Source organism: Leucoraja erinacea, chromosome 4 (genome assembly GCF_028641065.1).
Source record: "Leucoraja erinacea ecotype New England chromosome 4, Leri_hhj_1, whole genome shotgun sequence".
NCBI classification, from domain to species: domain Eukaryota; kingdom Metazoa; phylum Chordata; class Chondrichthyes; order Rajiformes; family Rajidae; genus Leucoraja; species Leucoraja erinaceus.
The window spans coordinates 16,121,352-16,140,339 of NC_073380.1; the positions used below are offsets into that span (position 1 = coordinate 16,121,352).

At 45.0% G+C, this 18,988-nt stretch overlaps 1 protein-coding gene across 4 annotated transcripts in view; it reads right to left on the minus strand.

Annotated features, from left to right (window-relative positions):
• Positions 1–17,525: 17,525 nt before the first annotated feature.
• pdcd6ip (programmed cell death 6 interacting protein) overlaps positions 17,526–18,988 on the minus strand; it is a 61,813-nt gene continuing 60,350 nt past the window's right edge. For all 4 annotated transcript variants that reach the window (XM_055633763.1, XM_055633764.1, XM_055633762.1 and 1 more), the window contains one exon: positions 17,526–18,114. In XM_055633763.1, coding sequence (XP_055489738.1) covers positions 17,952–18,114 — 163 coding nt within the window. In that variant the 3' untranslated portion in view covers positions 17,526–17,951. The remainder of the gene's footprint in view (positions 18,115–18,988) is intronic.

The window sequence follows — 18,988 nt, forward strand, 5'->3', positions numbered from 1 at the left end:
TAGTAAGCCTCCTCTGCGCCCTTCCAAAGTGCATCACGTCACACTTTGCTCAGGTTAAACTCCAATTCTTATCAAAAGCCTTACTAAAATCCATCTATTCAGTATCCACCGCCCTACCTTCATCAATCTCCTTTGTCACCTCCTCAAATAACTCAAACAAGTTAGTTAAACATGACCTGTGATATACGAATCTCTGCTGGATATCCATACTCTTCCAAATGGGAGTAAATCTTATCTTGAAGAATTCTCTCCAATAATTTCCCTACAACTGATGTGAGGCTCGCTGGCTTTTAGTTCCCTGTATTCTCTCTACTTCCGCTCAAAAGCAAAGGAACAACTTTGGCCACTCTCCAGTCCTCCGGGACCTGCCTGTGGCTTGATAAGAAACAAAGAGCCCCGTTAACTCCCCTGCAATCTCCTCTCTGCCTCCCTCAAAAACCAGGGGTAGATCTCATCAGGCCCTGGGCACTTGCTCAGGTTAAACTCCATCCTCCATTTCTCTAACATTTTCTGCAGCTCATCTACATCCCACTGTATATTCTGACAGTATTCTTCCCTGTCTGCACCTCCTCCAATTTTGGTGTCATCAGCAAACTTACTTACCAACCTAAATACATTTACATCAAAGTCGGAAAGTTAATAGAGAGTATTCTATGGGGCAGGATATACATGTACAGGTACTTAGATGGACAAGGGCTGAGTAAGGATAGTCAACCTGGTTTTGTACCTGGGACCGTCAGTGAAAAGCTTTTTGTTGCGTGGTAGCCAGTCAGCAGATAGACAATACACGATTAAAATCGACCCATTTATAGTCGATAGGGGAATAACGTCAAGGTAAAGCCAGGTCACCAATGAGGTTGATAGTAGTTCAGGACTGTTCTCTGGTTGTGGTAGAATGATTGAGTCGCCTGATAACAGCTGGGAAGAAACTGTCCAAGAATCTGGAGGTGTGTGTTTTTACACTTCTATGCCTTTTGTGTGATGGGAGAGGGGAGAAGAGGGAGTGGCCAGGGTGTGACCCGTACTTGATTATGCTGCTGGCATTGCCGAGGCAGCGTGAGGTATAAATGGGGTGAATGGAAGGGAGGTTGGTTTGTGTGATGGTCTGGGCTGCGTCCACAATTTGCTGCAATTTCTTGTGGTCTTGCATGGAGCTGTTACCAAACCAAGCTGTGATGCCTCCTGATAAAATGCTTTCAATGGTGCATCTGTAGAAGTTGGTGAGAGTTGTAGGGGACATGCCAAACTTCCTAAACCTTCTTAAGAAATAGAGACGTTGATGTGCTTTCTCTGTTGTTGCTTCAATATGGGTGATCCAGGAGAAGTTGTTGGTGATGTTGACTCCTAGGAATTTGAGGTTTTCAACCATCTCTACTTTGGCGCTGTCAATGCAAACTGGGGTATGTGTGTCACTTCCTGAAGTCGATCACTATCTCCTTTGTCTTGCTGACATTGAGAAAGGTTGTTGTCTCGACACCAGGACACGAGGTTCTCAATCTCCTTCCTGTCTCATCATTATTTGATCGAGCTGACAGAATAAACAGTCTACATACAGTAATGATAAATATGACAATGAATACAACTGATGCAAAACAGCAAACTGGTGCAAAGATTATAGTGCAATCTCAAGTAGTGCCAGAAAATTAAAGTACAATAATGGAATAGCAGGTGTGAGCTTCATCGGTGCAAGGAATTCCATTGCACCCCAATGACAATAAACTAATCTGAGACTTGTTTCCAAAGATCTAGTAGACTTGAATGTGGCTCCGAAACGTGGAGTATAGTTGTACAAGATACTAGTAAGACTGGGGTTAAAGTATTGTGATCATTCTTGGGCACCCTGTAATAAGAGAGAAGTCATTGTGGTGGAAAGAGTTGAAGATGTGCAGTCACGGTGGCGCAACGGTAGAGTTGCTGCCTTACAGCGAATGCAGCGCTGAAGACCCGGGTTCGATCCCGATTCTGGGTGCTGCCTGTGCGTAGTTTGTATGTTCTCCCCGTGACCTGCGTGGGTTTTCTCTGAGATCTTCGGTTTCCTCCCACATTCCAAACACGTACAGGTTTGTAGGTTAGTTGGCTTGGTTAATGTAAAAACAACAAAAAAATTGGCCCTAGTGGGTGTAGGATAGTGTTAATGTGCGAGGATCGCTGGTCGGTGCAGACCCGTTGTTGCGCTAGATGGGAAACTAAAATCAGGGAGGCCCAACAGTGGGGCAAATAAACTTTAGGGGGAATACTTTAAAAAAGTGTGGGAAGGAACTGCAGATTCTGGTTTACACCAAAGATAGACACAAAATGCTGGAGTAACTCAGTGGGACAGGCAGCAACTCTAGATAGAATGGGTGACGTTTTGGGTCGAGTCTGAAGAAAGGTCTCGACCCGAAGCATCACCCATTCCTTCTATCCAGATATGGCGTCTGTCCCGTTACTGAAACAAGTGAGGAGGGTAATGAGGGGTCATGAAATATCCCTCGCAAACAAAAGTAAGAAAATCCCAAAGAATGTTCTACTTGTATTAAGGGCAAGAAAGAACTGGGCCTTTTTAGGAAACTTAGAGGCAATCATCGCTGGAGCCACAGAGGTGGGATTAGTAAGATGTGTGCTTGTTGATGGCTTGAATGTGGTGAGCCAAATGGCTTGTTTCTGTGCTGTGTGATGCTGCAATTTATGGATGACTTTCCAAGGCATTGGACGGGATTGGAGGGGAAAATGGATGCAGCGGAGTGGAAAAGTAGCAAAAGAGATATGTCTTTCATTTATGTCACACAACACAGCATGAAAATATGCCCTTCCTGCACCCAGAGCTTCCTCTGCCAGCTCATCCCAGATATGGACTACCCTCTGAATGAAAATGGTGTCCTTGGCATCCCTCTCACATCTATCCTCTCTCACCTTAAGCTGATGTCCTCTGGCTGTGCCCTCAGAATCCCCTCCCATAACCTTCCCACCGCTGACATCTGGTTCACTGGCCCATAGTTCCCTGGCTCGTCCTTGCTCCCGAACTTAAATAACGGCACGACTCTAGCCACCCTCCAGCCATCTAAGACGCGGGCATGACAGCAGCATTTAACAGGCTCCTGGATATAGATAGGCACCTGGATATGCAGGGAATGGAAGATATGGATCCTATGCAGGCAAAGGAGAACTTGGCGTCAAGTTCAACACAAACATTGTAAGCCCAAAGCCGAATCCTGTGCTGTACTGTTCTATTCGATGTTGCCTCTAACTCTGGCCAATGGAAAGTTAAAAATCAAACATAGAAAAGATTAACACAGTAAGATGGACAATAAAGAAATCGTGCTGGAAGAGAAAGAAGAGATGTTTTTAACTTTTAGATCTAGCAGTGGGTCTGATATGGTGCTAGGCCATGGTTAGAAACTTGCTTAATGTGATAGGAAAATGGTACTGCTGGAGAACTGACACTTATTTAAGGATAAATTGGAGTTCTGCAGTGAATTGTGGACGCAGCCCAGGCTATCACACATACCGACCTCCCTTCTATTGATACCATTTACACTCATGCTGCCTCAGCAAGGCCAGCAGCATAATCAAGGACAAATCGCACCCTGGCCACTTCCTCTTCTCCCCTCTCCCATCAGGCAAAAGATATAGAAGTGTGAAAACGCACACCTCCAGATTCAGGGACAGTTTCTTCCCAGCTGTTACCAGGCAACTGAATCATCCTACCACAACCAGAGAACAGTCCTGAACTACTATCAACCTCATTGGTGAGCTGGACTTACCTTGCACTAAACGTTATTCCCAAATCATGTATCTATACACTGTAAATGGTCGATTGTCTTTTTGCTGACTGGTTAGCATGCAACAAAAGTTTTTCACCGTACCTCGGTACACATGACAATAAACTAAACTGACTGAGTTTTAACTGAGTTGGTACAGCAATTTGCTTTGAGTTTGTGTAATTTGCATGTAGGTTTTGGGAAGAGGATGAATGTGGTTTTGAAAGTGAGAATTGGTTTATGAGAAAAACCAATTACTTAAGTCCGTGACCAAGGAAACAAGTGAATTGTAGGAACAGCACCTCGTATTTCGCATGGGCAACATCACCCAGCGGTATGAATATCCATTTCTCTAACTTCAATTAACCCTTGCATCCCCTCTCTCTCTCTGTTCCTCCCTCACCCAAGTCGTTGTACCAGCTTCAGTCATCTTGTTGAGTCTCGTTGTCAGTAACTCGTTTTCACCTAGCACACAGCTAACAATGGCCTGTTTATTTATCATTACTTTTTTGCATATCTTTCATTCATTTATTCTATATCTCTCTCTCTATATCACCGTCTATATCTCTCCTTTCCATTTCCCCTGGCTCTCAGTCTGAAGAAGGATCTCGACCTGAAACATCACCTATACCTATTCTCCAGAGATGCTGTCTGACCCGCTGAATTACTCCAGCTTTTTATGTACGTCTTCAGTTTAAACCAGCATCTGCAGCTCCTTCCTACAGAAGTGAATTTCTTTATCAGCTTATGGGTGAAAGCATAGATGGAGCTGTCATGATTAGCCCGAGAACAGAGAGTTCAGAGAGGGATCGAAGATAAAATGGGGAAATATTCACGCTGAAGGTGAGAATAGGGTTGTGAATTGGGCAAGGGGATGGAAGAGAGGTTGCCCTTAAACTCTAGATCCATAGATATCTATCAGATAATCAAAGGACCAGTGAGAAAGACATCCGTGCGGTCTTCATATTTATTATCTAATTTCAAATCAAAGAAGGAAAACAAAAGCAGTTTAATTAAATTGTTTTGGGGAAGAAAAGTCATCTTTACTGATTCTGAATGGTTGGTTTGGACGGAAGTCCTGGAATTTCTGGTGACATATTTTGAAACAAATCATGCATTATGTCATTGGATTTGATACAATAAAGATAGGTGTCTAATGTAGGAACTAACAAGAAAGAAAGAGAGAATAGAAACAGAAAACTGCAGGTTTTACTTTACAAAAAAAGACGAAGTGCTGGAGTAACTCAGAGGGTCAGGCAGCATCTCTGGAGTACATGGATAGGTGATGCTTTGGGTTGGGACCCTTGATCAGACTTCCGAAAAAAATGTTTTTGTAGGGCTGATGTAGGAGAAGATATTAGGTAAATAATTGCCTACATTTTATCATGGATCGTGGTAGGGGGAATGGGAATTTAAAAACTGTCCATAATGAATGAATGCCACGGAAGTGATACTGTAAGAGACTGGAATAATACAACTGATAAGAAATAAATAAAAGGAAGTGGTTGCGAAGTGCACTTGCACGGTGGCGCAGCGGTAGAGTTGCTGCCTTACAGCGCTTACAGTGCCAGAGACCCCGGTTCGATCCTGACCACGGGTGTTGTCTGTATGGAGTTTGTCCGTTCTCCCCATGACCTGCGTGAGTTTTCTCCGCGATCTTCGGTTTCCTTCCACACGCCAAAGACGTACAAGTTTGTAGGTTAATTAGCTTGGTATAAATGTAAAATTGTTCCAAGTGTGTGTGTGTGTATAGAATAGTGTAAGCGTGTGGGGATCGCTGGTTGATGTGGACTCGGTGGGCCGAAGGGCCTGTTTCCGCGCTGTATCTCTGAACGAAACTTATAATACATTGTTTCTTATGGTATTACAGTGACCAAGTTAGATGCACGGTAAGGCTCTTTGGGCACACTGAGCTGTGATAATATTACATGGGATGGAGCCACCAACATTCCTGCTGAAATGTAGTATGATGTACATGTGGTGCAACACTGCCACCTCTCAGTAAAATGTGATTATACATTGCTCAGAAGCTTGCCTGAAATTACTTGAGGCTACTTAAAGAACTGTGTCTTGGTACAAAACGTGCTAATTTCAATAATTCTTCGATATTCAGTGTTGCGAGCAGCTAATCTGAGTTTTTCGCAGCGGTCTTCACCAGCAAGGCACCAGCAACATGCCAGAAATTCAGGAGAGTCAGGGCGCAGAAGTTAGTGGAGTTGCTATTACTAAGGAGGTGGTGTTTGGGAAACTGAAAGGTCTGAAGTGGATAAGTCGCCGGGATCAGATGGACTGCACCCCCGCGCTCTGAAAGAGGTGGCTTTAGAGATTGTGGGGCATTCGTGGTGATCTTTCAGAAGAATGAATCACAAAAGACAGAGGTGGTCCCAGAAGATTGGATGAGGCAAGAGGGGAAACTAAAGGCTGGTTAGCCTGACTTCAGTGGTTGGTGTTAGAGTCCATTATTAAGGATGAGGTTTCTGAGTACTTAAAAAAACATGATAAAATAGGCCAAAGTCAGCAGTTTTGATCTTACCTGGCAAACCTGTTGGAATTCCTTGAGGAAGTAAATAGCAGGATGGACAATTTATGTTGTTTACCTGGATTTTCAGAAGGACTTTGATAAAGTGCCGCACGTGAAGCGGCTAAACTTGATGAGAGCCATTGGTATCAAAGGGAAGATACTAGCATGGATAGAAGATTGGCTGAATGGCAGACGGCAGAGAGTGGGAATAACAGGATTTTTTTCTGGTTGGCTGCCAGTGACTAGCGGAGTTCCGCAGGGGTTGGCGATGTATATTAATGATTTGGATGATGGAATTGATGGCTTTGTGGCCAGATATGCGGCTGAAACAAATATAGGTGGAGAAGCAGGTATTGAGGACACAGGAAGTCAATAGACAATAGATGCAGGAGGTGGCCATTTGGCCCTTCTAAATGGTTTACTTCTTATTCTTAAACTGTGGCCCCTGGTTCTGGACTCCCCCAACATCGGGAACATGTTTCCTGCCTCTAGCGTGTCAAAGCCCTTAACAATCTTATATATTTCAATGAGACACGCTCTCATCCTTCTAAACTTCAGAGTGTACAAGCCCAGCTGCTCCATTCTCTCAGCATATGACAGTCCCGCCATCCCGGGAATTAACCATGTAAACCTACGCTGCACTCCCTCAATAGCAAGAATGTTCTTCCTCAAATTAGGGGACCAAAACTGCACAAAATACTCCAATAGGGCTCTGTACAACTGCATAAGGACTTGGACATGTTGGGAGAGTGGACAAAGAAATACAGATGGCATACAACGTGGCAAAGTATGTGGTCATGCACTACGGTAGTGGGAATAAAAGCAGAAATATTTTCTAAAAGGGGAGAAGATTCCGAAATCGGAGGTGCAAGTGGACTTGAAAGTGCTGGTGCAGGATTCCCAAAAGGTTAATTTGGAAGCTGAAGCTGAAGCAGGCTTGTGCAATGTTTGCATTTATTTTGAGATAAATAGAATATAAAAGCAGGGATATAATGCTGAGGCTTTATAGGGCACTGATCAGGCCAGGTCTTGGGTATTTTTAAAGTGGAGATTGATAGGTTCTTGATTAGTAAGGGTGTCAAAGGTTTTGGGGAGAAGGAAGGACGATGGTGTTGAGTGGGGAAGATAGATCAGCCAAGATTGAATGGCCTAATGGTGCTCCTATCACGTATGAACTTGTGGATTGGGGTTCTCTCGAGATCTTACAACTTGGAACAGCATGAATTTGCTCCTTCTGTTGATACACAAATAAATAAAAAAATGGTACACTGTTGTGTACATCTATTAAACTTAATCGACTTCATTAATCTAACAAAATTCAGGAGAATAAAGACATTTATAAATTTGCATTATGTTCAAATTAAATTATTATTAACAGAGCCACACAGAACGGAAATATGCTCTTTGGTAATAACATCCACGACAACCAAGATGCCCCATCTATAACAATCCCCCAGGCCTTCGTTTGGCCCATATTCCTCTAAACCAGTGGTTCTTAACCTTTATGGCCCCACGACCCCATCAGACATTCTTGGTCAGTACCGTGACCCCCAAAACAAAATTGAAAAAAAAAACAGCCCAATTTATTAAAATATATGTCTGCCAATGCTCAGTCAATGGGATGGCTGAAATTGCTTGACAGCCATCAGGCGATCAAAACGAGGATGAATACTCATGTAAGCATTGATCACAAGCTTATTGCCTACCTTCGTTTTCAGTTACCATGGTTGAGAATCCAGTCTCACAGCGATAGGTTGAGGGGGACTGGACCAATAGGGTCAGGGCCCTCTTCAAAAGAACAGGACAGTCCTTCAGTTTCAGCCAAAACGTGGTGCGCTCTTATTCCATTAAGTCACTCTTGAGCTGCGCAACTTCACAGATAAAATTCAACCTTCGCAGTGAAAAGAGTCGGATGATCCACTCATCACGAGAACAGTCGTCCAGTCCGGGGAATTAACGATCGATGGGTTCACTAGTTGCCAGAAGGTGGGTTGAGATCTCCTCGTGGAAGTGGCATTCAGCATCTGGCGTAGCATCCAGGAGAGTCGTCATCTCAGGGAAAATAGTCGTGTCACCGTCCTGGACTCTTCTCTGGTAAAGGTGAATCTTTGTCACGAGGTGTGTGTAGCATTGGGAGGTTTCCTTGAAGTGACAGGTTCAAGGAATTCACCTCGGCGAAGAAGTCAGCCAAATAAGCAACCTTCATCGCGGACAGTTCATCCTGCATCTTTTCATGAAGCTGATTCTACCACCAGACTTCGACCCCCACCAATTCGCTTATCGCCAAAACAGATCCACAGAAGACGCCATTACCGTAGCTCTCCACTCTGTGCTGAGCCATCTGGAGCAGGGGCAGAGCTATGTCCGGATGCTCTTTGTGGATTTTAGTTCAGCCTTTACTACAATCGTTCCGGACATTCTCATTGGTAAACTGGTCACTCTCGGCCTCCCCACTGTCACATGTGCCTGGATAAAGGATTTCCTCACTAACCGGCCCCAGACTGTGAGACTCGGCCCCCACCTCTCCTCCACTCGCAGGTTGAGTACCGGTTCCCCACAGGGCTGTGTGCTAAGCCCCCTCTTATACTGTCTCTACACCTACGACTGTAGTCCGGCCCACAACAACAACCGCATCGTCAAATTTGCTGACGACATTACTGTGGTCGGACTTATTTCAAAGGGAGACGAGGCAGCCTACAGAGAGGAAGTCCTGAAGTTGACAACCTGGTGCTCAGAAAACAATCTGGCTCTGAACACCAGGAAAACAAAAGAGCTCATTGTCGACTTCAGGAGGCACAGCACCGACTTAGCCCCCCTACACATCAACGGCGAGTGTGTGGAGAGGGTCAACACCTTCCGGTTTCTTGACGTCCATATCGCTGCTGACATCTCCTGGACGGACAACACGACAGCGGTCATCAAGAAGGCTCAGCAGCGGCTGCACTTCCTGAGGGTCCTCAGGAAGCACAACCTGGACTCTAACCTGCTGCTGACCTTCTACCGCTCGTCCATCGAGAGCCTGCTGACATACTGCATTACAGCATGGTATGGCAGCTGCACCATGGCAGACAGGGAGAGGCTTCAGAGGGTAACCAGGACAGCGCAGAGGATCATTGGCTGCCCTCTCCCCTCCCTGATGGACATCTACACCTCCCGCTGCCTTAGCAGGGCAAAGAAGATCATCAAAGACAGCTCCCATCCTGCGTTTGGACTGTTCGACCTGCTGCCCTCTGGAAGGCGCTATAGGTGCATCAAATCCAGGACAAACAGACTCAGGAATAGTTGCTTTCCGAGAATTATAACTACTATAAATTCAAATTCACACATGCACTGACTACACCGCCCAACACGGACTTCCATCTGTATATATGTATATAGCGCCGCAGAATTTGTGCACCTATTCCCCCCCCCCCATCTCCCTTCTGTTTTTTGTTTTTTCTGTTTCTTGTTTTTTGTGCTAAATTGTATGTATGCACTGAGTACGAGCAGCTTTCAGTTTCACTGTACATGTATAGTGACAATAAATGGCATATATATTCTCCTTCCCAGGACATCCTCTCTCCAAGAACAGCGCTATTTATCTTGAAGTTGAATCACACGATCGAGTACTTTACCACACGAAAGCCAGCGCACCTCTGTATGGAATATCAGAACAGTGAAATCGGCGCCCATTTCTTCACACATCTTTGAAGATTCTTGAGTTTGTTGCACTCCCTCGGATGTGGTTCACAATCTTCACATCTGAAAGCACTTCTTGAAGACCAGGAGGGAGAGTCTTCATCGCTAAAGCATGGCGATGTATCATGCAGTGGGTGAAGGAGACATGGGGAGCGACATCCTTCATGAAGGCTTTGAAGCCGGATCTGCAACTAACCATGGAAGGTGCCCCATCTGTACACATGCTGACAAGTCATTCCCAGCCAAGCTCATGTTTGATGAGGAAGGCTTCCAGCATTCTGAACACATCTTCTCCGAGTGGTAGGAGCAAATGGCTCAGAGAACAGGTACTCCTCCTTCATGGCTTCTCCATCGAGGTAATGAACGTGGACTAGCAGTTGGGAACATGAAGCAACATCTGTTGACTCATCCAGTTGCAGTGAATACACTGGACTGCTCTTCACAGCGCTCACTACTTGCAGCAGAATATCATTACGCATATCCGAGATTGGACCTTTGACTGTGTCATTCGAAAGGGAAATTTGCCTTAACTTGTTTAACTGCTGTTCCCCCAGTACCAACTTTGCTGCCTCGAGGGCATGGCTTGATAAGCTCTTCACTGTTTATCAAGCCACGGAACGAGAGAACATTCTCAGCAGCTTGGACTTCCGAATCGGCCACTTCCTACCGGAGTCCGCGGCTCCCGAAGTCCACAGGCTGAGCTGGGCGGAGATTCACGCTGGTGGCCCTCGGCAAAGGGATCCCAGGGCTCCGCGATATTGAAATCAGGGCGGCCTGAGGCTGGGAGCTCCGCAAACCACAGCTCCGTGATGTTGAAGCAGAAGGCCCAACACTCCAGAGCTTCAAACGGCGATCCAGGTAAGGCATCGCCCGCTCCGCGATGAATCCAATATGTATTTTAAAACCAACTGTTTAATGACAGCATACAGTAGGATCTAAAAGTGTCACACTGTCACTGTCGGGTAGTCATGGTCCTCTAGTCATGGGGGTGGGGGATTGGGAGGGGGGGGGCCTCACAAGTGAAATAGCTTAGGGCCTCTCTTCATCTAAATCCGGCCCTGAGAAAAGGCTAATTTTTTTAAATAGCCTAAGTATCCAAATAACAAACTAATACCATTCACACAAGAATTCACATTATAACATGATTTTTAAATCTCACTGTCATGAACTTATACGCCAAATGGAAGGAATTAATGTTTAATTCCCAAAAATTAATCTAGAAACATCCACTCTCAATATAATCAAAATCATTATTTTTTGCACAATACATGTGACTAAAACTGTTGTGGATATTTAGTATAAAAATATTGATTATGGATAATTACACAAAATATAGACGACTTAGATGCTCTTATGACATGATTGTCCAAAAAAAAGAGAATTTTAATCATCTTGCGAGTGGGTGTTTCTGGAATGCAATGGATTGGAACGTTGCCGTGAATTTTAACCCTATACCGGCAGGCAAGACATGGCCAAAATGTTTTGGGACTAAATAACATTTTTGAAAAGTAAAATTAGACTAAAGCCACCTTGAAAAGCAAGATTATATGTGAAATAGACAACTTAACCTTTGTTTTGTCCTGATATTGCGATCCGTCACATTGAAGGCGTTCGAAGTCGCCTTTTATTTTAATTCAATTATTAAATCGTCCAGCGAATTATTTTTTTTTTTTAAACCGAGAACGGAAGTCCGATCGATTTTTCTTCATCGACTAGCAGCCCGAGGAAATCCCTCTCCGACAAGCGATACAAACCTGCATTTTAATCTCCCCCCCCCCATAGGCGCCAGAGTCGCACACACAGCCTGTGGCAGATCTGCAGCGCCGCTGAAGGTAGGTTTTGTGACTTCGCTACAGAAGCTGCAACTGAAAGCACTTCCCACAGGTTTAATTCTCAGGAAATTTCCCTGACTTCCCACATACTGTAGAAGGAGCATACCAGTGTCTGAACCCTGCATTGCTGCCAGACTAAGAACTGCAAGAAGAAAAATAATCCCGACCTTATCCTGCCCTCACCTTCCACTCAGCCTCCTCACCAAAGGCTCCACGCTTACCTTGAAACACAGCACTTAGCTTCATGAGTCAAAGTCTCTGCATTTACCCCCAACACGGCCACTCAGAGTCATAGAGCATGGAAACAGGTCCTTCTGCCCAACTTGCCCATGCTGACCAAGATGCTTCATTTACACTAGTCCCACGTGACTGTGTTTGGCCCATATTCCACTAAACCTTTCCTATACAAGTACCACACAACAGCTTTTCACTGTACATCTCGGTACATTTGACAATAAACGTTAAAAAAAAGGTGCATCCTCTCCAGCTTGTACAACCGTAACATTATGCCTCAACTACTTTATGCCTTCCTGCCAAAAAACCTTCTTCACTACCCTGTCTACCTGCAATTTCATTTTCAGGGATCTATGCATTTATACTCCTATATCCTTCTATTCCAAAACACTCCTACGATCCTATCATTCATTGTGATGGTCCTACCCTGGTCTGACTTCCCAAAATACACCACTTCACACTTATCTGAATTAAACTCCATCGCCATTATTCTTGGTGAATACTAATGGCTAGTTTTCACGGGGCGACTTGACGCAAGATGTAGCCAGAGTGGAGTGGTCGTGGTCTAGCACGATATCACACGATATAACGGGGGTAGAGTAAAGAGTTCCCACGGTACTCGGCAATTCTGTCATTTGTGCGAGTGACTTGTCCGTCTCCCGATCTTTCCCGAATGAACATCGTGGACTGTAGTGTAGTTAATCACGTGGCACAAATGATGTTACTTTGTTGTCACACACTCTATTCGTTTTTTTCACCCGAGCTCTTTAATGAGCTGAAGAATAATCTGTGTTTTTTTAGACAAATGTAGTTTGGTGTGATGCACCTTCTCTCAATATGTGCAAGAAGTCGTCTTTTTATTTTGTCAAATATGAATAAAGACTGTGTCTCACATTGACCGTGATGATTGTGTTATTTTATGATCTACTGAGAGGTGAAACTTTCAGTCTGAAGAAGGCTCTCGACCCGAAACGCCACCCGTTCCTTCTATCCAGAGATGCTGCCTGTCCTGCTGAGTTGCTCCAAGCAACTGGTGTCTATCTTCAAAGGACTGACCAGCACACACACACACACTCCCTCTCCCTCTCCCTCTCCCTCTCTCTCTCTCTCCCTCTCCCTCTCTCACACAGGCATGAATGGATGAACTCCGCGGGCCAGGCAGCATCTACGGAGATAAATGGACAGCGACCCATTCTTCAGGCTGCCTTATGTCTCTTCCACCCCCCCTCACCCCAACTCCCACCCACACACGCGAATGCTGGAGAAACTCAGCGGGTGCAGCGGGGCCGAAACGTTGTCTATTTCCTTCGTTCCATAGATGCTGCTGCACCCGCTGAGTTTCTCCAGCATTCGCGTGGGAGTTGGGGGGGGGGGGGAGACATAAGGCAGCCTGAAGAATGGGTCGCTGTCCATTTCTCTCCGTAGATGCTGTCTGGCCCGCGGAGTTCCTCCATTCATGCCTGTGTGAGAGGGAGGAGGGAGAGAGAGAGATAGAGAGAGGCAGTCCTGGTCAGTCCTTTGAAGATAGACACCAGTTGCTTGGAGCAACTCAGCGGGACAGGCAGCATCTCTGGAGAGAAGGAACGGGTGGCGTTTCGGGTCGAGAGCCTTCTCACACTCTCCCTCCCTCACTCTCACACAGGCATGAATGGAGGAACTCCGCGGGCCAGGCAGCATTTACGTTCCTTCTCTCCAGAGATGCTGCCTGTCCCGCTGAGTTGCTCCAAGCAACTGGTGTCTATCTTCAAAGGACTGACCAGGACTGCCTCTCTCTCTCTCTCTCTCTCTCTCTCTCTCTCTCCCTCCCTCTCTCTCTCACACAGGCATGAATGGATGAACTCCGCGGGCCAGACAGCATCTACGGAGAGAAATGGACAGCGACCCAAGGCTGCCTTATGTCCTCTCCAACTCCACCTACACACACGAATGCTGGAAAATTGCAGCGGGGCCGAAACGTTGTCTATTTCCTTCGTTCCATAGATGCCTGGCCCGCGGAGTTTCTCCAGTTAGAAACTGCTTTCAGACAAAAAGAGACACACTGACATTAATGAAATGCTTAGCTAGTTTTATTAGATTTGTATGTAAATAGCAAACTGGCTGGATTCACTCTATCCAACCTCCGGGTTCACCGTTGGCAGGAGTTCCCACGGTGACCGCAAGAGTTACTACGGATATCGCACGGGACACTTCGTTCATAAAATGTTGCAATGCTCAACCACAAGTGTACAAGTCACTCTTGGACAAATTCAAACATGTTTGAATTTTCTCCCGAGTACCCAAGGTACACGATTAGCTGCCGTTAGCGCCACGGTGGTCCACGAATGCCGTATTGTTACCGCACGAGGTTCCCACGATGTCAAACTCTGGTTACCTCTTGCGTCAAGTCGCACCGTGAAAAGGGGGTTTTACTTCACTCTCTGTACGACCACCTATTTTCGTGTCTTCTGCAAAGTTACTAATAATATTTTTTCATACATTTATATATTCTTATCCAAATCGTTTATAAAAGATTGCTGTGGCAAGTGACTTACCTCTCACTGGCACTAACGTTTCCACCAGTTACCATTAATCTGAAGGGTCACAACGCAGAAAGCCATGAATGCTGTCTGACCTGCTACGTTCTCCAGCCTTTTGTTTGTTTCTGCTCCAGATTTCAGTATCTGCAGTCTCTTATGCTGGTGGGACAGGAAGCATCTCTGGAGAGAAGGAATGGGTGACGTTTTGGGTCGAGACCCTTCTTCACTCTCTTATGTATGTATTTTGAGATGTCACTGGAGGGAGTGAGCATTGAGAATGGTGTGCCAATCAACTAGGCTTCTTGATTACAAGTTTCAAGCATTAGTAGAACTACAATAGCCTAGGCAAGTTGATTTGAATAGAAAGATACAGCATGGAAACAGGCCCTTCGACCCACTCAATCCATGCCAACCATCGATCTCCCCTTAACAGTAGTTTCATGTTATCTCATTTTCGCATTCACTTCCTACACACTAGGGACAATTCTACCAATGTCAATTGTAACCCGTACATCTTTGGGTTGTGGTAGAAAACCAGAGCACACATGGTCACAGGTTGATCGTTGAAGCACCACACACAGATAGCACCCAAGGTCAGAATTGAACCTGAATCTCTGGCGCTGAGGCAGCAGCTTACCAGCAGCGCCACAGTGCAGTGTTCCATTATCTTCCTAAATTACTTTGTAGCTGGTGGAAACATTCGGGACATCCACGGGTCACATGCCACAGCAAATCCCACCACTGACCTCTTGGAGACACATCCATGTCTAGTCTACTGTTCAACAGAGAACCTTCAAGATGCTGATAGCTGGGAATCAATGCCAGCAATGTCATTGAATATTGATGCTGTGGTTTAAGTGTTCTGTTGAACATGCTCTTTAGCTGGTGCAAAGACAACTCATCAGCTGAGAATTTGAAAGAAGATCATCAATTAAGCCACTAGGGGTGGTGCAATGGGACTTGGAAGTGCTGTTGCAACATTCCCAAAAGGTTAATTTTCAAGTTGAATCGGTAGTAAGGATAACAAATGTATTTATTTCAAGAGGACTAGAATATAAAAACAGGGATGTAATGCTGAGGCTTTATAAGGCACTGGTCAGACCACATTTTGAATTTTGAGAGCAGTTTTGGGTCCTATATCTTGAGGAAGGATATGCTGTTATGGGAGAGGGTCCAGAGGAGGTTCACGGGAATGATTCCAGGGATGATTGGGTTTAACGTATGATGAATGTTGGACGGCACTGGGCCTGTACTCGCTGGAGTTTAGAAGAATGAGGGGGAATCTCATTGAAACTTACCAAATAGTGAAAGGCCTGCATAGAGTGGATGTGGAGAGGATATTTCCATTAGTAAGAGAGTATGGGACCAGAGGGCACAGTCTCAGACTAAAAGGACATACCTTTAGAAAGGAGATGAGGAGGAATTTCTCGTCAGAGGTTGGTGAATTTGTGGAATTCATTGCTTCTGATGGCTGTGGAGTCCAAGTCATTGGGTATTTTTAAGGCAGAGATTGACAGATTCTAGATTAGTGAGGGTGTCAATGGTTATGGGGAGGAGGCAGGATAATGGGGTTGAAAGGGAACGATAGATCTGCCATGATTGAATTTGATGTTCTGAATGGCCTAATGCTGCTCCTATGACTTATGAACTTAGAGATGTTTATTAATGAGCAAGTTACCAGTAAATAAATGATTCTTGATGTTCATTTACAAACCAGGTCATGACCTGAGGCTTCGATCTGATATTAACATTAAATCCATTCCTCTTAAATCACGTTGCTGCATTAAAATCAATGGCAAAGCACTCCCTGCATCTTTGACTGGGGGTTGCTCACACAGATTCCCCACCTTTAGTGGAAAGTAACATAAATTCAAGCTTAAGATACACCAACTTTTTGTGTCTATCTCAGCAGGTCAAACAGCATCTCTGGAGATTTAATATTTATTACATGTCATTTGAACCTCAGTGAGGCTCAAACAAAACTTAGTTTCCACAGCCACACAAACAGAGACAATTCCTACAAGACACACACCAACAAAATTCAAGTTACACAAACATCCATCACAGTGAATCTCCTCCTCACTGTGATGGAAGGCAAAGTCTTTCTCTCCCCTGCACCATTTTCCTCCCGATGCTAAAGCCCCAGGCGGGCGATGATAAGTTCCACGGCCATTTAAGGCCGCGCCGGGCGATGTACGGCCCCGCTCCAGGCCCAGAAGTCACAAGTTGGAGCCCCCGGCGGGCGCTGGAATGTTCCGCGGCCATTGAAGCCACGCCGGGCGATGTACGGCCCCGCTCCGGGTCGTTCCAACACCGCGACACGGGCTGGAGAAGTCGCGTTGCGGGAGCTCCGGAAAGCGATCTCTCACTCTGGACCGCGAATTCCCGATGTCCCAGTCCACCGGACCTACGGCTGCAGCTGGGGTTTCCGAACACCGGGGTCGAGCCGCAGCAGCGAACCACCATCGCTCCCAACGCTCCGAGGCCGGCCAGCCCCACGATGGTAAGTCCGCAGCTCCGCAGGCTCCGGGACTGGAGCCCCCAGGTCGTTCCAGCTGGAGGCCTCTCCATGGTGCTAGGCCCCAATGACAACGGAGACCCGACAGGGAAAAGGTCGGGTCTCCCATGCAGGGAAGAGATTTTAAAGTTTCCCCTCTCACTCACCCCCCCCCCCCCCCCGCCCCCCCCCCCCCCCATATATACACAGTTAAAAAACACTATTAAGAGATAAGGAATAGGTGAAGTTTTGGGTCGAGACCTTCAGATTGAAGACGGGTCTTGACCCAAAACATCACTTATTCCTTTTCTCCAGAAGTGAAGCCATTTAAATAATCAATCATGTAACATAATTAGGAAGGTGGTTTTGGTCGATAGGGGTTCACTCATTTAAGCCTGCAAGGTTGCTGAAACATGCAACATTAACCTGCAAAAGTTAGGACTTATAGAACTAGGTAGTGTAAACCAAGTTTGCTATGTCAGCATCTCATATGGCAAGGAAAGCACATTTTGGTCATAATTATTTTTAATGTATATGATTTACAAGGCCCTGATTAGACAAATTTAAACATTAGGATGTAGGATATAACATAAACCAGATACAGTCTAAGCAAATGTAAAAGCAGAGAGGCATACACAACCTGTTTTATATTTATGCTGCATTTCAAACCCATTTCTCCAAATTAGAAAAAAATCTAGTCAACAAAAGATTGCTATTAAGCAATTTTACCATGTCTTTGAGAAAGAAAAACTCATTTTAGATTTGCTAAATTCCTAGTGTTTGTTGCTAAAAAAGTTAAATTTAGTGCAATCAGATTTCAACAGTATCACCTAATCAGCAATCATCTCAGACTAATGTTTAATAGTATGCAGTAGATTAAGAATTGAGGTAATTTCAAAGTTAACAGTAAGAATCTTTTACAGAAAATTTTTCTTATTGCTGGTAGTATTGCTGCTGAGGGTAGGGGTATCCAGGCTGTTGGGGCTGCTGTGCACTTTGGAAAGGTGGCTGCCCAGGAGGCTGGTACACATACGGCATGTTGTATTGGCCATAACCAAATTGGCCGTATCCCATAGGCATGGGCATTTGGTAATACCTGAAAAATAAAGCAAGCAATGTTAAAAAAAGAATGGATCATACTTCAAAAATCACACCCTATTCAGCATTTATGCTCCTACAAAAACGGAAAGCAGTGACTTAGAGATGTGAGATTTAGACTGCAAACATTGTCAATGGTCAGCTTTTGCAATCCCTCTTCCTCTGTCTCAGTTCAGTTTAGTTTATTATCACGTGTACCGAGGTACAATGAAAAGCTTTTGTCTCCTTCATTTACGTTTTGTTTTGCTGATTTTTGTTGCAATATACCTTTATGTATCTATTTTAAACTTCATGCCTTCTTAAAACATAGACCAGTACGGTACAAGTACAGGCTCTTTGACCCACAAGGCCTGTGCTGAACATAAAGCCAAGGCCATTGCTGCATATAACCTTTACCCCTCTATTCTTGCACATGCATGGTCCTGTGCAAAAGTATTTTAAATACCACTGATAATTCTGCTTCAACTACAACCTCCGCATTCCAAGCACGCACCACCCTCTGTGTAAAAATATGCCTAGTACCTCTCCTTTAAACTTTACCCATCTCACCTTAAAGCTAGTCCTACAGCATTTGAATTTTCCATCCTGCAAAAAAGATTCTATCTATCTATGCCTCTCATAATTTTATACACTTCTATCAGGTCTCCCCACCATCTCCAGCATTCCAGAGAAATCAACCCAAGTCTGTCCAACCTCTCCCTGCAGCTAATACCCACTGATCCAGACATCATTCTGGTAAACCCTCTCTGCGCCCTATCCAAAGTCCGCATATACTTCCTGTAATGGGGTGACCAAAACTGTATACAAAATGTTATAACAAACTTTGTATATTAGTCCTTGTACTATATTAGTCCTTAACCATCCCATATTCC